The sequence below is a fragment of the Lissotriton vulgaris genome, chromosome 1_1 (assembly GCF_964263255.1).
Source record: "Lissotriton vulgaris chromosome 1_1, aLisVul1.2, whole genome shotgun sequence".
Classification (NCBI taxonomy): domain Eukaryota; kingdom Metazoa; phylum Chordata; class Amphibia; order Caudata; family Salamandridae; genus Lissotriton; species Lissotriton vulgaris.
In genome coordinates, this window is record NC_141685.1 from 543206311 (window position 1) to 543232284 (window position 25974).

Consider the following 25974-nt stretch of genomic DNA (forward strand, 5'->3'; position numbering starts at 1 on the left):
AATTGTATTTATTTACATTATTACATCACTTACATTAATTTTAAATACTGGCTATTTATTTTGTCTGCACGTAGGATGCCAAGTTAGATGGTGATGTATTTTCAATCTCCTTTTAAAAAGGCTTTGTTATACCATTGTAGCCGTTTGTGATTTGAGTACCTGGCTAGGTGCTGATCTATTTGTCAATCTTTATAGCATAATAATGATAAAATGCAGAGCACAACGGAAATGATTGTAGCTTGAAAATTGTGTAAAACAACCACATCAGTGAATTTTTTATTTTATTTGAGATTTTATTGCAAGCAAGTTGCAGCCATATTCAGATGGCAGCATATTCTCTTTTTTACTGTTTTCTTTTTGTACCATATGGTTACAATAAATTGTTTTAAAACCATTGTACTAGCTCATCATTTCCCAGGAGAGAACTATTGGCTTTGCAAGTGCTTTTTTAGGTCGAGCCTAGGCAGCGCATGTGCTGCTCTGTGATGCATGTATCCAAGTAAGGACTTGAAGCCCTGCCCACTCTCTGCCCATATTTGTCATTGACTTTTGTCATTGCCCTTTGTAAATGCTGGCTTCTGATTCGTTAATATGCTTGTTAGTCCCTCCGTTCTACCGCCTTGTCTTCATCCATAACCTCCCATGAGGACTGGTGCTTTTACTTCGGTTGTTACACGGTACGTCTTATTTAGTCTGTAAGCAGTATTTTCTTTCATTTTCTCCTACTGACATTAAGACATGCTTTCCTTCATCCCGGGACAATGGCGGCCTCTTACTTGAAATGCAATTGGTCTCGCATATACAAGAGTTTAAGTTATTGTCATTGTAAATGACAATGCCTTTTATTTATGTGTTAATTATCAAAACAGATAAATAAAAGGCATTGTCATTTACAATGGCAGTTGCTTAAACTGTCGCAAATGCGATACCTATTGCATTGCAAATGCTTGTTCTTCAAAGGTACAGATAGGCCTGCAACTCTTCACATTCGGGCGCCTGAATGTGCCCGAATGACGATTCTTGCGCCTGCGTGCTCTTAATGGTGTTTTTATTCTCTCGCCTCCCAAGAACGCCACTGTGCTGTGTATGTGAAGCAAAGTATTTCCCTGTCTATGATACTGAAAGGAACGAGCTCGGTGCTTTTTTAGTGCAGAGCAGCCTTTTTACACGACAACGTAGATGCTTGTTTGTTACTTCTAGTTTGCTGGATTTTCTTGCTCATATATTATTCTAAAACAAAATACATTTAAAAAAATATGAGTTTAAGTTACCGTTGCAAGCTGCCATTGCACAAGTCTTGCTCAAAGCATTAGAAAAACACCGTAAAGTTCAACAGCCTTCTCCTTCCCTGTGGATGGGTTAGCAGTGGTTCAGTCCAGATTACTTTATCAGGAGATCTGTTTGAATAGAGTAAATCATTGTCCGTGTAGCGGGAGACAGAAAGTAAACTTTACGTGGGCTTCCCTTCGTGGTTAGTAGACTGGACATTATGAGCCATACACGGTAAGTTGCATTGCAGCTCTGTCGCCTTTGCTACTTATAAAATGTACATAGTTGTGTTATAATTGCACATTTTAATGTCGGTTGTGCTATTAACAACGTGGTTTTTCCAACCCCTGTTTGAAATGCTTGGTCCAAAAAGCTTTAATGGTTAATTTTCCTAAACTGGGGTTTGTGCAGCTTTCTAATTGTAAGCCACCAAACACCCCGTTCCTATTCCAGAGTCGGTGGACCCACGACCACAGCCCATTTCAGCCTGGGAGTTAACCGGGAAATGGAGTCATGGAAGAGGATTTTTTCGAAATTTAAATATCGTTTACTTTAATCAATTTAAAAACGTAGGACTTTTGTAAGGAAGTAATAAATTAACCGTTTTTGTGATTGTTTGACCAGATTAAGTTCCTCTTAACTGTGTAAATGTCAGTGTTGAAGGACTCTAGAAGCACTCCCAACTGATATTTTCACAGGATTATGCTGACAGTTGAAACCAGTGTCTGATGCAGAACTAAGCTATGGAATTGTAGTGTCGTGAGACTATGTGCAATATGTCCCTTGCAGTTCTGGGCGGACTCAACAAGGTATTAGGGAACATGCTGTGTAAAGGTGTGGTGGTTAACGGTTAGGACGAAATATACAAAACTCCTCAGCACTAGAGGGTAAGGTTTTGTCATTATTGCTTCGGGTGGTAGTTCCTAAAATCAGGAAGTAATGTAAAATTCTCCAGTGTTTTGTTTAAATAAATATATACCCTGCCACTTCCCTAACAATTCAGGCTTTTAACTCCAACATTTGTCTACATCGATTCCTGTAGCTAGAATTTGAAGTAGCATTAAAAAAAAAATTCTGGACACCTCCGTCAATGTTAATATAACCTCTCCCGCTGCCGATTCTGTGCTCTGCCAAGCACAGGCTTGCTTTGCAACCCCTGTGCAACATTTTTCCTCAAAACAAAATGCAGCCAGACACATTAAGAGCGCGTGTATTCTTGTGGTGGTCTTTTCTACCTTTCTCAAAGCAACGGAAGCATTTTATATTAAAAGTTGACACACTGAACACCAAATACCTAATTACTCTTTATACTAGAATATTCTAACTACCAGATGGTGAGCACTAAAATGAGTCGACTCGCTGCTCTGAGTTGTATTATTAAAATTCAAAGGAAGATAGTGCCCCTATGACAACGCTGTGTCATCGCCCTTAGTTTTCCACTTATACACACTGCCACCTTCACATCACTGCAGTTCTAAATGTATGTGGAAGACACAAATATATTTTGTGATTGGATAGGAAGCCAAACACAAATACTTAAATTCTCTTACCATTGGATGAAAGCTAATCACCTTTACAGCAACCGATTCTTGTCTATGAGTCTTCCTAGCTTTTTAGCAAAGTGAAGAGCCTAATTAAAAAAAAATATGATTGAATTTGTATCTCCAAATAAATACAGTTGTCAAACGTTTGTCAATGTATATAGCTGCCCAGTCTTACCACTCCTACAGACCAGTCACAGGATTAACTCTTTATGTCCTTAATCATTTCAGTTCATAGTACATTGCACCAATATCTACTCCAGATCTGCCCATACTCTGTTTGGCAAGCTGCGAGCAGGGCCTTTGGTGGTGAGTGTTAACCTGAGCTTAAAGAAATAAGAATTATGCTGGCTTTCAGTGGTGCACAAGTTAGTAATTAAATAATTAGCATCATGCATAAAATGAGATGGTACGGGTCTCATGCTTCCTTCCTTCAGAAGCATTGTACGCGTTCTGTATACATCCCAAGAGCCATATTACCAGAATGTGACCAGAGGACCCAACAGACGTGGCCAAATATGCTTGTGCTACCCCCCTCAGTAATACTGATTGCTTTGGCACACTTGTTACCCTAGCACTATTGTGACAGGGTGTTCTCTCATTTGCATGGTGGCGTGGACCAATGCAAATGAAGAAATCACTTTGAATCTGTGCGGCTGCCATATACCGCCGCAGGTGTAGACCTAAACATGCCCTCAGGAGGCGCATTGACAGTACACCACAAAAAGGTGGTGCACTATCAGTGCGCCCTCTGGTGGCACCCCTCTTGAGGGGTAAATGGGGATCCCATGGACACCCCAGACATCCACCTGCAGGCGGGTGGAGTCACTCAAGTCATATGTCTGCAGTAGGATCTCTAACCCCTCCTGTTCTTTACTTGTATTAATTGTATTTACTCAGCTCTGCTTGAGCTGGAGAACTATACGTGCTACTTTAGATCAGGGAAGCTGCGCAATGCTAGTGCTGCTGGATCTTTCAGCAGCTTTTGATACCGAAAAAACAGAGGTGCTGTATTTTAATCTGGCGTCTCCTCCACGGTCATAACTCTGGTGGCCGTAGTGTTCCCTTATAAAGAGATGGAATCGTACATCTAGTGATCATTTGCAGTCAACAATTCACAGTGTGAGAACAAAGGGTTTTTATCAACACAACACTTTCTACTGTTATCGGGGTGCTATTCTGATCTTTCTGGCACCCACTACCAAAAGAGTACCATTGGTTATAACAAACAAGTTGTGTGCACAAATTTATTACAACTGTAAAGACATTTGCAGCACACCCTTATGTTTACAAGAACGGCCAATGTAGTGGCTTTAGATTCATGAAATCAATATTTCATGCACCCATTTCTTTGGACAAGAATTTGGTGACTAAGTAAATTCTACTCAAATAGCAGAGTCCACATCAATAAGAATCTTCAAATGACGTTATTCGTTTATTTTTATTTTCTCTTTTGATATTCAATCCAGACAAAACTGCCAACACTTGTTTCGTCCTCCCATAGACTTTGTCAAGGCATGTGGCATAATGAAAGTAGATCAAAACGAGTGCCAAGTGGCTGAGAAGAAACAGATTCCTTATATGGTTAACTCTAAGAGGTCCACATACAGCTTCAGCCCCCTACTCAAAAGAGAGGAGTAGCTGAATGTCATCAGCGTAGGACACCACCTTAATACCAAACGATTGAACCAGAGACTCCAGCGGGGCCAGATAGACCTTAGACAGAGTTGGACTGAGAGAAGAGCCCTGAGGCACCCCAACGGAAAGGGGCTTCAACCAAGAGGAGAAGGGGGCAACCACACATTCTAGAGTACAAAGAGCTCTTCTGATGATTTGTCCAAGTCTGATTTTATATTTGTACAGACATACAGGGTGTCCTCCATTATCCAGGAGCGATTTAATCCAAACTAGGTCTAAGGCCCCACCCCTAGATTGCCAAGGCGCTGTAATAGGATTGCATGAGACACGGCATTGAACGCAGCAGAAAAATCAAGTTAAATCAGCGCTGCTCTTCCTTGGAAATATGCAAAAAGACATGTCCCACAGCCATATGGTCTGCAGCTAGGTTCCAATTCCAGTCATTATGCTATGAACTCATCTGAGTTCCTGATACCACGTGCTAAGCCATGTGTACAACTTGCTTTCCTTATAGCTAATGTCTTAAAGACTATGCTGTATGCTTGGAAAGTGTGCCCTGGTATTGATTTCCTCCAACAGCCAATTTTATGGTCTGTTTTTTTGTTTTGTTGTTGGGCTATGCCCGACGTCTGTGCTTAGGAGGAACATATGTTATTTTTAAAATGGCAAAAGTTACACACTATGCCTGTTATCTCCCTTTTTTCTCAACGGAGACTTTACATATGGCTTCACCACTACATACCATCTTATACTCTTCCTGCAATGCCACCACCTACACCTCTGATCCCACATTCTCATCTAAGAAGCAGTCAGTAGTTTTTGTTGAGTGTGTCAGTCTTCCATTCACTCATTTCCCATGCGTCAAACCTCCAACCAGCTGCCCTACAGACATTTCTGCATATTAGAACTGACAAAAGAGTTGGGTGATCTGCTATTTCTCTGACCCACTAGGCCTTGTCCCTAATTTTGCTGCAGTGTCTGTGGCATTAGTTCTGTCATTCCCTCCTGTGAATCTCCCACCAAATGTCATTCAGCCCTACGTTGTAAAGAAGCACCCGAACCTCAAAGCTCACCCACTGTTGTGACCATGTGGGCTGCCTTCCTAGCCGTTAATCCATGATAAGATTGATGCCACTCTAGTAAATTATCAGTCTCCACAGACAGCTGAAAGAGCATTACACTCAACCATTCCATGAGTCTAAGCGGCAGTTGGCACAAACCATATCCATGGCCTTGCCACCCCATATTCCCGTAGCTGCTGCATAACAACCCTGTAAGTCAATTAAATTCTTGCCTAATACAAAGGAATTGATCTCCGATCTCAGGAGCCTGAAGTGAATGAAGCCTGTGTGGTCTAACTGTATAAATCTCACTCTACAAATGAAGTGGCTCTTCAAACAACCAGGCATTTCTCCAGCAACAATGTTGGGTCTACATCTGCCAGCTACCAGTAATTGGTTCTATACCTGTGCAGCAATTGAACCAAAGTGCTCCTTTTAATAGTATTGCCTAATATTTTGACATTCATGTGAGGACTGTACAGTTTCTCACCATACAAAGTATACAATATAGTATTGGGTCTATACCACTTCAAGTTGCTGGTTACTATCTCCATCTGCCCCATCCATAATGGTCCCATCTGATCATGGTAAAAGCCAGCCACACCCATTCAAAATCTGAGGAAAGGAAGTTCTTGGTCCTCTCCTCCTTAGTAGTCGTCCAGTCGGCTGTGGAACAATGAGCGGTGGGTCATGCTGACTTATAGGGTGTCAGCCTTTTTCCAAAGTTGAATATGCATGCATTTATTACCCATTGGGTCGGGGATCCTCGTTTGGTGTTGGATAGGTACCTCGTGGGCATTTCATCATGAATGATGGTCTTTATGGTGGGAGCTGCTGTTTGAACAAGTATTCAACAGATGACTCCACTCTTTGTCTGAGATGCCCACTATGGGCATATTGTAGCTCCTAGAGTGACCTGCATTCTCAGCACAGGTGGACAATTGTAGTGAGAGATTACAGTTTTGAAAAGGTGCCCTTAAGGACTGTCGCTTCATCACTATTTCTATTGGGGGTTCTCAACTTCATTTACTCACGTACAAGACCATATTGCGGTCTTTCCAAAGCAGGTCCATATCTATTGCACTGTGCCAATCACCTGATTGAAGACTGTCCTGGAATCTATCACTATCGCCAACACATCTCTCGTGAGTACAGAACAGTCATTTAGATTAGGTAATCTGATACTTGTGCTCTATGGTGATCGTGCAGAAGAAGAAAGGTATATTCTACAAGTTTGTTTTGTTGCTGTAACTGGATGATGCAATCCCCCATATTACAGCCACATTGTGGTTGGCTTCTGTAATGTTCCCTTAGGAGTGACCTGGATATCTCCAAACAAGCAACTACAGCTGTGTTCGATTCAAAACACCTGGCTTTCTGCTGTGTGTCCATAAAACAAGAAATCTGATGTATTTTAAAGTCATGTCACTAACTTTATTTGTAGGAGGTTGTAAGTCTTCGAGCCATGGAGCTCCCCAAGAATGACTGGCACACCAGGATCCAGCATAGCTCTCTTTGGCCTTGCAGAGATAGACAAAGGGAGCGTGTTAATGTCTATCACACTATTTGAGTGAAGGTGTCTTACTGGGGTCTGTTCCAAGGGGGAATCCCCCCTTCCTCCCCTGTCCCCTCCCCCCTTCCCCAATCAAAGGAAGAGATTTATGCGCAACACACAAGAAAGGATGTCCATGGTCAAAGAAGTGGTGAGTACAGGGGTGAAAGCTGCGGTCTGCCAAGGACTTGAAGACCTGATGGTTGCTGGACTTAATGGCTGCAGCCTGTCACTGTTATTGTCAAGTACCCACTGGAGAGGGGGTGTGCTAATCCACACAGGAGGTTCTGAGAGAACAGACCAGAGCCCATGCTTCAAGGCTGAGTAGAGGAATGGACTGTGGGCAGATGATTGCTTAAGACTATGTCCTTCATTCAGAGCCAGCACAAAGGTTGAAGATGAGTTGTTCTGCAGAGGTGAGGGTAGATTAGGGCAGGGAGAAACGGGGGATGTTATGGTCACCTTGTTGCATGGGGACCTGGTCTGAAGTGTAGATCTCCTTTGCACATAGTGTGGATACTGGAAGGAGGTGGTTGAAATGTTCTGCCCGTTGCTGGAAATATTTCTGCTGATATCGTCCGGCTGAGAAATAAGACACTATCCATCATTTTGACCCCCCAGTTTAATTTTAGCTGGTCTATAATTCATAAATAAACTTGGGTCTAAAAGTGCTGATCCAAGCGTCTGTTTTCAAAACGGGAGGAAATTAGCTGAGATTTTAACTTCAGAGTTTAGAGGCAGTCTTTACTGGCATGTCATGCAATTACTTTCTGTCTTTGCTGTTAATGGAGATCATGTATTACAGTCAATACGTTTGTTAATGGCAGTCAAAGCATCAAAGAGTATGCCCCACTGAGTTGACCACTGTCATCCAAGATTTTGGTTGCTTGAATTCTTATAGGTATGGCTGATTGCCTTTGGAATACACACGAAGACAAGACCAATACAATTCTACCTGTGTATCATAAATTCTAAAATAGTAGCCTCAAATTCCCTCTCCTGAGAATCACTTCACTTTGCACTTGTACCCGAGGATCAATTTGTATTGTGCTAATACTAGAGAGCTGGCCATCTGGAAGTATCCATTATCCGCTTCTCCTAGAAGCACCTCACCTCGCAGAGCATTTGCCTTATCCATAGAGCCACCATTTTGTTAGGCATACGTTCGCATAACCTATCTGGAAGGTCATTTTAGTAGGCGTTCAGCTGCTGCAGGCTTCGCTGCGATTGAGTTGTATTTTAGTTACTAGTCTGTGTTTTGGAGCATTTGTGTGTGTACATGCATGTATTTGTATATCTGTTTGTGAGGTGTGCTTGAGCTGCAGTTCTGTGTAAATATGTTGGGCTATACAATAGAATTCTACGTGAGCCTTGGCAACATTTTGTCACAGTTTCTGTGTATGCACTTTCATTGCACTATCAATTACTCACTGCAGTATTTCTGCAGTTTTTAGCGTTGCCCCCCGTTTGAACTACTGTTATTTTCCCACACCTTTACTTCTCTCCTTTTATCATGAGTTAAAAACATTGTGTTCCCCGACAAATTTGCATATTTTATGATACCAGTTTTTAACAACATTTAAAGCTGAATTTGTGTTGTGTTTTTTTTATGATGTATACGCTGTTTGCATGGTGGTAAGCCCACCCTTTTATGATTTTTTAAATCAAATAAAGTATTATTATCTGCAGTTTTTAGCGTTGAGTGGTAAAAAATGGGTGATATGTTATTTGATAGCACAAATAGCAGAACAGTGTGGGTGTAGGGGTGAGTTATGGAGAAGAAATTGTGTGGTTGGTAAGTACAGATTTGTTAGAATAAATATGGGGTGCCTGGGCTGAGCCTAGCAAGCTTGAAAGGAGGTAGACACCAATTTCTTCTGCTAGAAGTGTTTAGAGACCATCTGTATCGCTCTGTATTAATTAAAGAGGGAAGTGAATGCTTGATGCTTGTCCCAGCTCTCATATAGACTTCATTGTAAGAAAGGAAGATATGATTAGGGGGGTGGAGGGGGTCTTACTTGCTTCTGCAATCACCTGCTCCCTTCTTTTGGGTTGGCAAATACATTGACATTTTCAAAAACACTCAGATGTGTAGTATGATTGTTGGTGTTTGTTACCTGTCATGTCTTTTCCGAACATTCTTCTTTTATTTTATACCGCTACATTTTCTTGTATCTCAGAGTGCAGCTAGATCACCTTTAAAAAGTTGATTTGGCTGCACGCTTGTGATAAAACATTGATCGGCCATTGGTAACTAGGCTATCTAAGATATTTAGTGAAGCCTATCAGTTTTTAAATGCTTTTCATTTAATTATTACACAATGTAATAATTATAAACTATAAAATAAAAAACTGTTGAGTGAAAAGTTTGATTAAAAACTATAGAACAAACGCTAACTTCATGCTTAAAACTTTTCATGTTTTAGAGCACGTAGTACAAGGAGTTTCTTGCTAGAAACCTAATAGTTTGGAAAGTAAGCAGTACAAAAGTATTATTATTGTGAGAAGAATTATGCATTCCATGTTTTTATATCTGTTGCAGGTTAATAGAAACAGATTGCAAGTCTTTAAAATCAGTAAATGGCTCAAGAAGAAACAGCGGATCCTCGCTTGTATCCAGTTCTTCAGCGTCCAGCAATCTCAGTCATCATTTAGAAGAAGATTCCTGGATACAGTGGGGGAGGATAGTAAACGAATGGGAGGATGCACGCAAGAAGAAAGAAAAGCAAATTAAGGTATTGACATGTCCGTGCTGTCTCTTCATTCAAGACTAATAATTTGATATTTATTTGCACCAGTTATAAAATCATCATCAACTACTTTCTCATATATGCAATTACACCATAATCTTAGGAGTTTTTGAGGCGCCCATGTCTGAGTTGAGACTAGAGCTGGGAAGATATGGGAAACTCAATGAAACACTCTGATTACACACCATTCCAGAGAGCTGCCTCTGGCCTGAGAAAATGACAACTAAAGCAGTGTGTTGATTTACGAGATGTTGTCTAATAATGTACAGAATTTGCTAGCTACACAAAAGATCCAATTGGAAATTTATGCGGGAATATTCAGAGGATGAATAATAGGACCCACTTACCTACATGAGTGTAGTGGCTATTAGTGCTTGGTTTTGTTGATTTTAAATATTGCTTAGACGTCATTGTTTCAGAACACATTTAGGGGTATTTGAATATTCTCAGACAGAGGTCTGCTTCAAGGGTGTGGCTGAATCTTGATGTTGTTTGGTAGGGTGTCCTCTGTAGATGCATGATGTTGTAGGCATGCCTCTAAAAACTTTCCTCAAGGAAGTCTGTTCTAGGATTATGGTTAGACCTTTCAAGACACCTTAGATTTGTTGTTGATCTGGTAGAGGCACACGAGGATATAGCACAAAGTTGGGGCAAACGACTGCACCTCTAGTTGGTTAATGCTGCAATAACTTGAACTGGTGTAAGGCAGCAGAAAAGGTGACGTACACAAGCAGTGGAAGCCCCAAAAAGTTTGAGAAGCTATGTGGGTTTGGGCTTAGCATCTGTTTACAGGAAGGATTTGTCACGTTGTCTACACCACTGTTGCGGTAGGATTTCTCTTCTTGGTGCACAAATGACTTCGCCAGAGATTTCTTGTCTTTTTTTTCTGTACACAGGACCACAGAAGGAATGGCAGCCCTATAGTTCTATTATTTTATGTTGTGGTAAAAAATAAGTCATGTTAGAAGATAAAGTTCTGAGCACTATTTGATATTTCTTCTGCCATGGACAAAACAGACTCCTACTTGAGCATTTCAGCTGGTGCTAAATTATAATTCTACAACATCCTGTCCCAGAATAAATACATTTCGTAAGAATATACCATCTGATGCAAACCCTCTCACGGCTTTGATGCCATTAAACTTGTAATCCAGGCATGTGTGATGATCTAGCTTTTCTGGACTAAGCTGCCCAAAAGTCACCATAACACACCACCTGTAGGAACCACGCAAAAGATCAGCTCACAGAGAAATTGTTTATCGTTTTCCAAACAGTGTCTAATGAAATCCCCATACTATTTTCCCCTAAAACTAAATGGATAATACAATAACTGAATGCTTTCAATGAGCATGGGATTTATATGGATGGTTTACCTACGCCATGGTGTTACAAAGAATAAATGTAGAAGAGTTTAATTTGCTTTATTTATTCATACACCAGAAAATAAGAAGCCTTAAAACCCTCACCATGTGGTACAGTCTATTCCTTGCAGAGAAAGATCACACTACACTTGGCTGTTAATTAAATCTAAAAATCCCTCAGGTGAACTGTTACAAGTATCTCCCGCAGTAAAACTGTAACCACTGTGTATACATTGCAGTGAATCTCAAACATGAGCTGCACCATTTATTAAGCTGCAAAATGAGCAAAGCTCTTAATGGCATTAAACAAAATCTCATAGCCCCTGCTACTTATCTTCTATAGAGACCGAGCTGACAGATAAACCACAAATTCATCCTGAATTCTCACCAACACCCTTCGTCTTAAAAACAGCTAAAATCGTTCTCTTAATGAATGAAGTGTGATTTAGCCAGCCAGGTTCAGAAAGGAATGCTGCTCTCTGAAGCTCTTGTCCACGTCTCAGGATCTTCACCATGGCTCCTTGCACAGTACTAGGGTGATGAGGTATTTTGGCCAGGTTAGCATTATGGTTTTGTAGGTGGTGATGCAGACTTGGAGGGAAAAGCTAAAAAAAGGCATACAATGTTATGAGTTATGTGGGTATATATTTTAAGTTATTTGATTTACTTCCTTGGGGTCTGCGTGGCATCAGACATGCTGGACTGACTGTCCAGGTAGTAAAGGATCAGGGATCGAAAAGTGGTTATAAAGCCTGAATCCGGGAATAAAGCCGCTAAACTGTACAGAAGTGAGCGCTGGAATAAGACTACAAGCGTTTGAATTTTATTTTGAAGGAGAGGTTCAACAGGAAACTATTTTGAGGTTGAAGATGAAAGCAAGAAATTAATTTTGAAGTTCCTCCATAGGTAAATGAAGAACACAGACATTTTGAATTCTATGAGTAAGCGCTGGCTGGATAGATAGGATGACCAGTCAAGAATTATGTCCATTAATTACTTTTGTGTTACACAAATGTTATAAAGGGCATTATGATCTACAACATCAGGGCTACTGAGAGGTCAAACAACACCAAGAGAAAAATAGGCTCATCCACCAAGAAGAATAAAGATGCATAAGTGCTTGCAGCTTACAGCAGATGCAACTTGCTGTTCACAAACTTGAATCCTTTGAATCCAAAAAAAGCTATTTATCCTTTATGGGTCAATAAATTGAGCACCATTAAATTGGTAATAAATCTTAACCAAACCCGCTATATAAAATGGATTCTTATTAAATCAGTGAAAATAATAACATTGTGAACCACTTGGATAGGTACCATCTCATAGCCGCAGCACAATCTAAGGAAGGGTTAGTAATCATTTTGACGGTGAAAGTTAGTGATTTGAAGTTATTTTTGAAGGTCAGTTGCTTCCTCAGTAATTCAGACTAAGTCTTTATGTCACTAGGTAGTTGAAAACCAGTACCGCTTTGTTACAGAAAGGGAGGAATTGTTTTGTTTTTAAGTGTATCAGGGAAGCATATTGTGCAAAACAGGTGATGACTGTATTGAGAAGGGGCTCAACTGCTTCTCTGTATAATCTTTTTATCGTGGTCAATGGCACATCTCTGTACTAGAACACATTAAATTTACGTTGACCGTACTTAGACTTTCTTGGGAAAAAAATAAGTTCTGTGCCCCACGTAAATCGCAACTTGGTTCAAATCACAATTTATTTCCTGCTACTGATGTTGCAAAAAAGCTCCTAAGATTTAACCAACTCTGTTCCATTCTGTATAGCCCTCTGTCTTTTCTGGGACTTGATTAAATGAGTTCCTGGTATATCCCTTCTAATGAGACCCTACAGAAATGTATTCTTGAGGGATTTTACCACTGAATTTCCAGATGTGACTATTTCTCTAATATCCTTCTATGTCATACTTAGCTTGACCTCGTATTCGTTTTTTATTTCACTTCTTAAAAAGTTTTTTTTCTGAATAGTCTTTGCTGCCAGTTTTCTTCTGTACTTGCTTCGTTTCATCCTGACATTAGGGAAAATTGAGTTTACCAATCATCTGTGATGGCTAGTAAGCTCTGTGGATGATAAAGCCCTTAATTGCAGCAATCCTCATTATGCCATTTATAATGCGGGTTTGGTAAGCATAGGCCGGATTGTTCCTTCTTATTTATTTTGACCCTTTTTAGAATTCGCCTAGAGCAAAATGTATTGTTCATAAAAAAAGCACCTAGAAGGGGCAAAGAGCCCACCTATTATGTTCCTTTACTTACCATTGGTTTGCTCCCAGGTCACTCTTGTTGTGTGGGTAGTGTCCTTACACTGACCACAGAAACCTTCATATACATGTTTTTTAATTTTTTACTTTTTGGCTTCCTCAGACACCTTCATGTTTGATAATATGTAGGTCTTAACTATTCCAGTGGTTAATACATTATATACAGATTTAATGTAAATTCCAGTTGGCCTGCAGCAGTACTCCGAGATACCCTCGTTCTTTTTGTGCCAGGGTAGCCATAAGACACTCATGTTCAGCTTGTAGTCCGTTTTATTAGGTTTACTTTTATGCTGCTAAGTTGTATGGAGGGAGGCCAGTGCACTTCTGTGACACTTTGAAGGCTTCTTCTTCGGATAAGCCATCAGCAGAAGAGCAACATTTTCCTAAAATGTACATGTGGATATAGCAAAACTCAAAAAGAGTGAACTGTGATTATGTGAATATGCCATAACCCTATATCTATATTTGGTGGCTCAACATGTCAGTTAAAGAATGTTATAATAACCTTTAAACATAACAAGATATGTACAAACCATTGCCACATAAACACAAATTCTCCTTTTTAGTTAATATTAAGACTTCTATAAAACAAATGTAGGATGCTGCATTATTAATACTTGTTTTCAGGAAAACTTTGAGATGTTGGAAATTAAAAATGATAGTTTACAGTGCAAATTGCATGGAAAAAAGAATATAAATACAATTGTAGCATTCGCTTAGACCCCATTAAAATATGTTGATTTTGCTCAACACTGTTTCTTTTCATGATGAGCTATGTTATGTTATGTTGGCCAATGTATTTTGTGAAATCTTGTGCAGTTTTGCATTAAATGAAAAATTGTTTTTCCTTGCCCTAAAGGAACTTGTCAGGAAAGGAATCCCACATCACTTCAGAGCAATAGTTTGGCAGCTTCTATGCAATGCTCAAAATATGCCCATAAAGGAACAGTATTCTGAACTTTTGAAAATGACTTCACCATGTGAAAAACTCATCAGAAGGGACATTGCAAGAACATATCCAGAGCATGATTTTTTCAAAGAAAAAGACAGCCTTGGACAAGAAGTTTTATTTAATGTTATGAAAGTAAGTTAACATATTCTGTTCATGACGTTTGTGAGAGAAGTACAATGTTCACTGTGTAGCTTTGCATTTGACAAATAGCGGTTTCTTTCAATGTACATGTCATAATTGCATTATCAGATTTTCTAAGCATGTAGGAAATACTTCTATCATTCAGTTGTATGCTGTAAAGCATACATCTGAAGTGAGTGTGTTTGAGAACGTTGTCAAATGTAGATACATATATACTACAGAATCTACAGGAATGATGCTGTTATTTTTGGGAACCTTGTTCTCAATATAAGCACATTTTGATCACTAATAATACTGTACCCATCTGCTTGGAATTTGTATTAGAAAAGTAAGCTATTATGCAAGGTTGATGACTTCAAATTGCAACAAGATTAGCAATTGCTGCTTGGGCTGTGGTGCCAAAATGTGTTTACTGTACAGATTTCAGTAGGAGAACTGTCATGGCAAAGGTGCATGGGCTCTTATACAGGCATGGAAAGTGGATTCCTGCCCCTAAAAAACTATATATCGTATAGGTCGTTTTTAAAATGGCATTTACAAAATATTTCAGTACATTTTGCAAAGCCTTTGTCAGGTGTGTTTAGGTGGGGTTCCTTTTTCATTTGTGAAGAAAATTATGTAGAAGGTCGTGTCAATCGGTGCACCATTTCCTTAAGAAAATAGATGAAACGTTGTGGGCTTTACTGGCAGCTTAAGTAATCCAGTGCCTAATTTGGCATCTTCTTCTGTTATTCATTAAGATGTGCAAAGTGCCTTTCTCCACATCTGCCTTTGATATTTCCAGCTTGCTCCTCTCCTTAGATTGTGGTTCATAAAAAGTGGGCACTATGGGAACACACCACATGATCTTGGAATTTATGCAGCACTGTTATCCATCAAGTTAAAAATAACTTATAGTCCTATAGAGCAGAGCTTACCTGCTGAAGGTCTAGGAGGAGTATGATCTTGAGGTAGCAGATGAGGTGAGAGTGGACCAGTTTTTCAGGACTTGTTAGAAGAGAAATGAGCCTGTAGTTATACATGGCCATGGGGTTGGTTAAAGATATCTTGAGAAGGGTTGTATAGTGGCATGCTTCCAAGTGTCCGGAAGGTGGCCATGGCAAACAAGAGGTTGAGTATTGAAGTGAGCACTGAACACATGGGAGCCAGTCATCTCATGAAGATGTAGTTAAGGCAGGGCATTGAGGGAGCTCCATATTTAAAGGATTGCACGGTTTTGGTGGTTTCCATTGCTGAGGTTTCAGTACAGCAGGTCAGTTGGAGACCTGTCATCGTGCTGGTATCTGTATAGTGCAGGTCAAGGAATGCGAGATCCAGTTGGCGGATCTTCTTGGTTTTCTTCCGGAAGTAAAGGAAGAAATTGTTTAACACATCCAGAGATGGGGTGTTGGCAATGGAGCTAATGGGCCAGCATGTGAACGCTTTGACAGTGGTGACTTTCTTTTATGGGGAGTTCTGCTTGTTCGAAATGCGGCAAAAAAGGGCTAGGAGTTTTGAGGCGTTGATGTGAGATACTGAGACCTGACTTGAAGGAGGTTCTGTCACTGGCATTATGGGTAAGACTTCATTGTCGTTTCAGATGCTGATGGAGGAGGGCGCTGCCTATGCTAGTGGTGTTGGGAATGTTAATTTTGAAGGTCAGTTGTTCTAGCCAACTGCTGGTGTCACAGAGGTGATAATGCAGTTGATGTTTTTTTTGGTACATGGTAGCTATGCTGCCTCCGGGTTTGTTGGCTGTCGTGTTTGGTCATTTTGTCGCTAGGAGAGGGGCAGTGATTGGGGCAGTTGTAGCGTTGAGCCAGGTTTCCTTGAGGAAAAGCAGGTAGGAGTGAGCGGTCATCAGGAAGGTCCCAGAGCCTGTGTTGAGAGAAGGCATTTGAGAGGGTTGGGGCAGGAGAAGTCTTCCCCCATCGGAGCGGCCCTGGTGCATTGTGGGGAAGAGCACCTGAGATTGAGAGAGATAGGAGCCTATAGGCTGCAGTGCAGCGTCTAAGGAGTTGGTGGACAGATGACCAGGATTTTCAGTACTAAGTGTGGACTGGTGCGCCCGCTGTGTGTTTGTGCTGTGGCAGCCAATTTGAAGGCCAGAAAAGGGAGGAGGTGTTCCTGAGGTTAAGTGCTCAAGAGGAGCACAGGAACGAGGCGGCAGGAAGGGGACGAAGAGTGGGTAAGACAAGAGGGTGGAAAAGAGGCACAGAAATAAAGTCAGCAAAGACCCATGCAAAAATTGTGAAAAGGAGGCAAAAACTAGCAAACAAAACTGCGTAAAAAGCAAGAGAAGGACGATCATGGCCTTGGAGAGGAAAAATATGAGTGTGAAACAAAAGAAACGTGCCAAAACCAAGAGTGAAAGAGTCAATAATATATGAGAATGAAAAAGCAATAGAAAAAGGGGCAACAAGAGTCAACGAGCGGGTGATAGGCTGAGGAGGGCACAGAGGTGAAGCCTGGGCCTTGTCAGAGGACCAGGAAATCAGGAGCTGGAGAAGGTCAGACAGCACTTTCTAGTGGCTGGTCTGCCCTGCAGCTGCCATTCTGAAGGCCAAAGGAGGGTGGAGAAGATCCAGAGTGCGGTGGATGGGGCAAGCGCTTAAGATGGGCATGGGAAGGGGCCAGAAGGAAGGCGGCAAAGAGCAAGTAAGAAAAAATGTGACAAAAGACTCAAAGACAAAGACAGCAAAGACTGAGGCACAATAGTCAAAATAGTCAAAATGCAGAAAAAGAAGTGAAACATCAGGGTAAATTATTTGGGGAGTCTAAGTGTGCAAACTCTAGATCTGTGATATGGCTGACTCTTTTTCCTGTGTTGCAGAAACACAGTTGGCAAAGTGCTGATCCTGCAGCCTTGCAGCATCTGCCGCAACAGATAAAGTAGAATCTGCTGCCTCTACAGCAGTAAGACTTTCAGTAATATCCAACTCGAAGTCAAGAAGGGTCATCAGTCTTTCCTTGTTTGCCAGATAGACAACATACTCATTGTATATTGTGAATTGGATTATGTGGGCGCCCACTTCTTAGATCCTTAGATCATGTGAGAGTTTTAAGATTGAAATTACTCTGTTGAAGTACCTGGTCATTTTTATTCACTCCCCCCATGTGGTTGTTGTAGTCGGGTATTCAGTTTGACTTGTGTATTTCTGCTAACTGACCCCAAACAATGACCAGAGAAATGCTCTCATTGTGAATTGTAGTAAGCACATATACTTGGTGCCTATCATAGAACTTCAGAGTGAGCACTTTTTGTAACCTAACAATCTTTTGTGGGCATTTTGGTGCTTTTTACAAACAAGCTTCTGAGTGAATCATTTATGGTGGTTTCAGATTGTACTGCAAGCCACAGTGCCAGCTACGTAGAGCTTCATGAACAGCTGAATGACTGTATAGAATTTGTCCAGATGAAGGTTGTAACCTTAAGGACGGAGTGTTTGGTGTGTGCTGCCTGAAGAGCAGCTGTTTTTTCTACAATATTAATGACTTGTCGACCACTGAGTTTGTACCAGAAATCTAAATCTCTTGAGAGATAGATGTTCCACCAAAGGCCGAATCTTGAACAACCAGTCATCGTCTGCATGGTCCCAGGGCAATACTTCAGATTTATCATTGAAATACAACCTACACTATAAAATCAAAAAAAGATCTCTTGTCAGGACTGTTGTGAAGTTGGGTGTTGCCCAAAACTTCTGAGTAGATCAGTAAGACAGTACTGTTAGTTTGTGCACTTTTCCCATGAGAGTTGTAAAGGACAGAAATGATTTCGAGTCCACAGGTGTTTCCTAGATTGAGGTGTCGGATTACTTTCTCATACAAACTGTTTGGCTCACAGATCCATTTCTTGTGCAATTTCCTCAAGGAATAAGTAATCCACAAAACATTTGAAGTAATCAAAACACAAAAGTTTAAATTATTGATTTTACATTCACCATCTCCAGTAAATGGGGAATTTCTGACTGGAATCTCTCTGTGGTCTGTCAAGTGACCACTCTCCCTGTGGCCTGCTTAAATACTACCTGTACTCCAGATGAGCTACTTCACCACTGCCTCTCAGCTGTACAACATTTGCTTGCTAAAAGACATTGATTACTATGGTCATTATCTTCAGAATAGCTGGAAAACGAGTCCTCATCAGATTGAGCTCCACCAGTTGGAAATTCACTTCCAAATTGGGATCATGATTCTCTCTGAGATGTAAATTCAAATTTAAAGAGACTTTATTTCGGTTTGATTCAACCATAAAAGTACACAAGTCATTAAAAACAATTGTTTTAAAAATGCATGATCATCATTGGTAAAGTGCAAATGCAATAATATAATACCCTGTATACATTGGTTTTTTACCTACACCAGATCTCGCCCTGTACCTAAACTCATGCTGCAGTTCCTGCTAGGCATTAAATAATTGATGACTGCTTTCTGTACACATCACGGAAAATGAGGGTGTATGTGGCTTTGAGAGAGTAAGAGAGACAGCCACTTACGACCTGTGTTATGCTTCCAGCTGCTTCCATTTGAAAGAGTTGCTCTGCTGGAACCCAGTGACCATGGGCCAAACCATCACCCAATGTTGCTTTCATCCCAGAATGAGGAGGCTTTCTCTTCAATAGCCTTACAACAGGTGTGCACAAAAATAATTGCTCTGTTGATGAACACACTGCTGATGGTGACAACGTTTTTTAGGTTTTGGAAACCACCTCTCCATCCTATTAATCTTTCTATACACTGCCTTCCTTCTCTGATGAAGTAATTTATGGTTGGAGCGGTTGAAGAGAATCATACCCAAATAAGACATGGAAATATTCTTGCCCTTGCACAAACCATCCTTTCAGCTTCAGCAGGTCCATCAAGAACCGTGTGCTACTTCTCTGCCCATTTATGGTTGTATGTGAGTAAACTATATGTAACGAAGCCTGTTCTGGAAAAACTTCCTTACATGCAGCATTTTTCACTATTACTTGGATCCCTTTGTTTCCCTTTTATGGGTAGTAAACCCCGTACATTTTTGTTGCCCCTCTGTATTTACCATCTCTTTACCTGGTTTGTGTGCAAAGCGGAATGTAAATCCCATCCCCATTGTTTTCTCTCTAGCTCTTGTTTCATCCCAAGCCTGGTTCTCCCCCAACTCCCCCCCTTATCCTTGAACTTAGTTCTCCCCTTTACCCTTGTCCTGTGTCTCTAACTTTATCTTAGTGGTTATCACTATAGCTTTACCCTAGTACCTTTAGCCTTACTCATAACCTAATACCTCTACCTTTGTCTATACCACAATATCTCTACCTATAGACTGTTGCAGGGATTCTGCTCTTACACAGAACTGTGCACGGAGACCCAGGACCTCAGTAAATTGTGGTGGACCAAAAACTCTCCGCATTACCTAGAAACCCTAACCGACTATCATCAGTGTCACATTAGCTCTTCGTCCTATAGCAAAGGAACCAATGATTAGACAACCCAGAACATGCGACTTAGGTTATACTCAGGAATGGTGGGAAGCAAGAACACTCTTTCATTTATTCTCATACCAGTCCACAACTGGAGTAAAAAGAGACACAGGAAAGGTTAAAATGTTTATTTTAACGATGTGCTCTAAGATGCAGTATCTTTGCTAACATAAGCAGACATATGATTAGAAATAATATGATCAGCATTGTTACAATTCCATAAAACACAAAAAGAGAAATCATATTACAATGATGGTGAAAACGGGTCTTATAGTGCCTAGTGTAACACCCTCCCTAGATAGGAACTATGTGTTATAAAATATAGAAGGTCTCTTAGGCTTGTGTGGGGGACCCCATACCTCCAAGATCAGCAGGCGTGAATCACATCAGGATCTGCAAAAGCTCTGCGTCTCTCTGGAAAAATGGGATTCTTCCAAGTGCCTGAAATCATGCCTACAGTGCAATATTAAAGGCGCCAGAATCGCCGTTGGCTGCAGCTGCATGTATGTTATGTCTAAAACGTGAGCCAATCGGCCCGAACAACAGCTACCTTGTTATGATAACCTTGGAGGCTTTAGCACTCACTGTGCAGACTACAGTTGTGATGTAAGTCTAGGGATGTCGAAAACAAGCCATTCTCATGTGAAGCATATCACGCAGCCTAACTTACAACAACAGCTATATGCAGTGTCGTGTGCAAAAAGCAACAAAAGGGAAAATGGCGTTTAAACTTCTAATAATGAATTTGAATTTAAAATATTTATATAGCGCAACATTCACCGTGCGGTTTCTTGGCGCTGTGGAGACCAATTTAGCAGTAGGAACGAAAACTGGTGAAGAAGAGCAAAATAAGATCAGTTCACATTAAGAAAAGCCTGGGTGAAGAGAAAGGTCTTAAGATCTTTTCGGAAAAGGGAATAGTGTCTGGCCAGACGTAAATGATCGGGGAGGGAGTTCCAAAAGGATGGTGCCAGAAGTGAAAAATGGGCTCCGCCCCATTTCTTACGTCTGTACCGGGGTACCTGGAGGAGTGATTGGGTAGATGAGCGAAGCTCGCGGACAGGGGTATACTCTTTTAACAGAGAAGAGATGAAGGCAGGGGCAGTGCCCTGGCGCGCCTGAGAAAACATGCAACCGGTTTTAAAAAGGTATCGCTCCCTAACAGGTAGCCAATGTAGTGCCTTCAGTAGGGGAGTGGAGTGATGGGAGCGGGGGAGGCCATACACCAATCTGGCCGCCTGGTTTTGAACCAGCTGGAGCTTCCGCAGACTGTACGCTGGGATGCCGTTGTAGAGGGCGTTGGCGTAGTCCAGCCGGGAGATAACCAGAGCGGACATGATTAACTTAAGTGCAAGGGGAGAAAAGAAACGAGAAACAGAGCGAATAGTTCGAAGAACAAGAAAACAGGAAGAAACAACAGAACTAATTTGTGAGTGAAGGTTGAGATGATTATTAAGTTTAATGCCCAGGGTCTTAACTGAGGAAGAAGGTGTAGGGTGGATCCTAAAGAGGAAGGCCAGAAAGAGGAATTCCAGGGACTGGAGGAACCACCCGTAAGGACCAATTCTGTTTTGTCAGGGTTCAACTTCAGATGGTTGTGGTTCATCCAGTCCCTGATGAAAATCATAGTAGACTGGAAATTAGAAATAGAATGAGGAGAAGAAGACAGATTAAAGATAAGCTGGAGGTCATCTGCATAATTGTAAACAGTGACCTCCAGTTGCTGAAGTGCAAAGATCAGAGGATAGATATAGAGATTAAACAGAAGAGGGGAAAGAGAAGAACCCTGAGGAACACCACATGTGACTTTGAGTTGGGTGGCCGAAAAATCCCCCAGCCAGACCGCCTGGGTGCGGTCCCTCAGGAAGGACGATAGCCAAATCAGGGCTGAGCCCTCGACCCCCGCCGCTCCGACACGGGAAAGTAAGATGGAATGATCCACCGTGTCGAAGGCGGCGGAGAGATCGAGGAGCACCAGAGCCTGGTAGTGGTTTTGGTCCATGCCCTCCCTGAGATTATTCAGGACCGACACCACGACGGACTCGGTAGAGTGCCTAGGCCGGAAACCTGCCTGGCGGGACGCTAGGCCCCATTGCCTTCTACATGGGCGCTGAGGACCGATGTTACATGTCGCTCCAGCACCTTGCCCAAGTAGGGCAGGAGGGAGATGGGGCTATAATTAGCTGGAGCAGAGGGATCCGCGCCAGGCTTCTTCAGGATGGGCACTATGGTGGCAGATTTAAGTGCTGGAATTACCATCCCCTGATCCAGCGAGCTGTTGAGAAGGGAGATTGGCGGTTTGGGGCAAACGGAGTAAATCTGTTGCAAAATATGGGCTGGACAGATGTCCGCCGGGGAACCAGACTTTACTTTGGGAAGTATTGCAAGAAACACTTCTTCGGTAAGCGGAGGAATAGAAGAAAGACAGCAGTGAACAGTCTGGGGAGAAGGCTCAGAAAAAGTAGGGGAAGGAAGTGAGATATTGGCTTTGATGTTGCCAATTTTTTCTAAAAAATAGGAGTTCAGAGTCACAGAGGGACTGAGAGGGAAGGGGCTTGAGTGTGGTCCTGTCAGAATAGGCCAGGTCCTGAACGATGGAGAAAATCTCCCTGGATTTATTCTCCGCTACCAGAATTTTAGCTGAGATGTGTGCAGTTTTAGCGCTTAATATGGCCCTTTTATAGTCACTCAGCAAAGTCAAATAATGAGTTTTTAGTATAGGGCAATAGTCCTTTCTCCATTGCCTCTCGGCCCGCCGGAGCGTCAGCTTTTTTATCTTCAGGTCATCGCCTATGCTAACATAACAGTGTGCGCAACAAGGCCCAGCCCTTACTACAAGACAAGTGCCTCTACTCCTATTTATAGCCTAATTCTTTTTATCCCGGTCTTCATCTTTTCACTGTTACTCTTTTGATATCCCATTACCTCTCCCCCAATAGATCTAACCTTGATGTGCCCTATAATCTCTACCTCTAACCAACTACCTTTAATGCTAATTATATCTTAATTATGCCTCAGTATTTTCTGGTCCCTTTCCCTTCTGCCTAAACCGTACTATGTTTTTCCCACTATGTGCTTTCATAGTTCTACCTCTGCTTATACCATAGTTCCACTGTCTGTAGGCTAGCTCGGCTACCCTTGTATACCTTTTCCCTGCCTGCATTATTATTACTTGGTACATGTAGCACACAGTCAGCCTTTAATATTCTTGTATTTCTACTTATGCCTATAACTAGAGCCAAGGCACATACCCATGTGCCTTTCCCAAGACAAGGCCGTTACATCCACCTCTAACTATGTAACAGTACCTGTACCATTATGAATTACTCATGCCCATTTTTCTCTTTTACTGTTTTGTTCCATGTTCTTTACGGTAAAACCCTTTTCTTATGGTTTTTACTGAGCTTCCTCTAATTTTTGTCAGCAAAACTTTTTCCTGACTTTGTAAATTCACTGTAATAGAGTTTCAGCAGACTGGAGCCACCTGGTTGTTTTTCTCCATTTTGTTTTTCCTTCAAAATGAGGCAAAATTGTTAATTTCTAATTAGAGTAAAAGAGTGTGTCTCCCTCGTCCTCTGAATAGCAAGTGTTTTTATTAAGTAGCAAGGTGGGAGACTAGTCAGCAAAGAGAAATATCAGAGAGTTTGGCTAAGTGACTTTTTTCTATAATCTTATAAGTTCACTTAGAGTTGTCCAAAGACTTATATCTTAGGTAGTATTGTATTGAACTGCAATATTTATATAGTGCTTACTAACCCTATGTTGGGCGCTGAAGTGCTTTTCTACATGGGTAGCATGCGACCCCGTCCAGGGTGTGTGGTTGGGAGGATGTTGTCTTTGTTTTGATGCTATGTGGAGAAGTGTAGCCACGTCCTGCATGATGACCACTGAGGTGCGATTATCGTGTTATGGAACTCAGTTCTTAGCTGGGTGATGGATTAAGAAGTGTGAGAGACAGGTGCCTAGTTTAGATTTTCAGTAAGCTGGCAGCTTTAGGCAGTTTTGCAGCTCTCTTTATGGAATTTCTTACTTTCATAGTTCAGTTAGGTAGTTACGGCACTAGGTTGGCCGTTCTAAGATATTTTGTGTAACATTTATGCTCCAGAGAGACATGGATCCGAGTTCAGCTGGGATGAACATTGTTGCTCTTATCCCATATCTAATTGCCATTGTGAGATGTCAAAAGTGGTCATAGTATGTAGCTTGTTGAGACCTACAGTGGTGGACTAAATTATAGTCCACCATTTGGCAGCGGTATGTGACAGATCTTTTCAGTTATTCCATTCCTGTTCAGTTGGTGATGGTGGTTATTGCTGTGGACTGGTACATTAGTGGGTGATGGACATGACCCAATACAGTTTTTTCTTATGTGAGTGTGAGTATCAAGCAGTATAAGGAAATTTATTATGCAGTCTGTTCGAACTACAATTGACTGCCCAACCGCCAATTGTTAGGAAACATGTATAAATCAGGAGAGTTTTATATTGTACTGTATTGTAATTGCATTTTATAGCACTTACTACCCAAGATGAAGTATTATAGCACTTTACTCCGAGCAGCAGGCTGCTCCTGAACCTAAGTTTTTTTTCTCCATTCTTTTTATTGATTTTCACAAATTGTAAACATGGTAACAGTGCAGTCTAGGGTATGACCCGTTAAAAGTAAATACAAGTCAAGTTGCAGAAATCGATATACAAGGTTAACATTGAGTGCAATACACCCATCCTACAGGGGGCAGAAAGCATACATATTAAAGATACATACACTGCGCTGTAACAGCTGTCCTGGGTATACCCTCCTCAGTCCCATCCAATGCAGGAGTGTGTTGTGTCTGTGTTGAAATGCCACCAGTGTCCCGTTATTCCTGCAGGTAAGAATGGAATGGTTACCATATGTCGAGGGGCCTAGCAGTAATTGGTTGTAACTTTGCATAAGTGTCACTGTTGGTGTTGCACTATGTCATACAGCGCAGCCATGAGTTTACTGTGGGCGTGAGTTTACTACCCCAATCAATGGCCACTTCGTGTTTAGCGATGAGCAGTGCAATGTTAACAAACTTTGGTTTGGGAAGGTCATCTGTGTACCCAAGCAGCGCCATTAGTGGTGTAATCGCCATTTCTATCATTCTGGAAATGTCCCCAAATATTGCTGTCCAGTAACCCATTATTTTAGCGCATATCCACGTAATGTGTGCAAAGTCTGCATCTGGGGAGCGGCATTTTGAGCAGGAATGAGATCTGGATGGGTGGATACGATGTAGTGCGCTAGGTGACTTATATGCCCTCAAAAGAAAATTAAAGTGTAGCAGCTTGTGACGGTGGTTGGGAGAGACACAGCATATTATTGTGCAACACCTATCCCATTCTGCATCAGTAATAGGATGTCCGAGGTCCCTCTCCCAAGCCACATGTACCTCAGAGACCCGGGACAGCAGCAAGGCCACCACAGCCTTATCCATTCTGGCCATAATGTGCGTCCCATCTCCTTTGATAATGCCTGTCAAGATTGGGAATTCAGGGGGTTCTAATGGATAGCTGAAAAAATTAGCTCTCAGGGTTTTCTGAAGACAAAGATGTCCTGGACTGTAGCCTCGCTAAAACCGGGGTCCTCCGTGCGCGAGAAGACATGCCCCTTCGGGAATAGATCTCCAAAAGTTACCAAATGGAATTTAGCTATCGTACGCTTTACAAGTGTCTCCTGCAGAATGGGAATCCAGCCATTTCCGCTAGCTGTATTTCGGGTGAGTACAATATACGTGATCCAGTTATCTTTCAATAATATGTGCAATGCCCAACTAGTTGTGAAGAGTGTTTGATTGTCCTGCAGATCACCCGGGAACCCGACTGGCAGCAGGGTATTAAGGGGTGCCGGGGGCGCCAAGTCGGCCTCCAACCTGAAATAGGGAATCCTAATATCTGCATGGTACCAGTGCAGAGCGAAGCTCACCTGCACCACCAGAAGGTAGATTTGAAAATTTGCTACCCCAAACCCTCCTCTCTCAT

The 25974-nt window shown here is 41.6% G+C and overlaps 1 protein-coding gene across 5 annotated transcripts in view; it reads left to right on the forward strand.

Annotated features, from left to right (window-relative positions):
- The window catches only part of EVI5 (ecotropic viral integration site 5), a 1064947-nt gene that overhangs the window by 279393 nt on the left and 759580 nt on the right, over positions 1-25974 (forward strand). For 4 of the 5 annotated variants that reach the window (XM_086953930.1, XM_086953933.1, XM_086953929.1 and 1 more), the window contains exons 3-4: positions 9604-9796; positions 14304-14528. In XM_086953930.1, coding sequence (XP_086810056.1) covers positions 9604-9796; positions 14304-14528 — 418 coding nt within the window. Of the gene's footprint in view, positions 1-1429; positions 1504-9603; positions 9797-14303; positions 14529-25974 lie in introns of those variants that run through there. The other variant, XM_086953932.1, reaches the window with a different exon arrangement.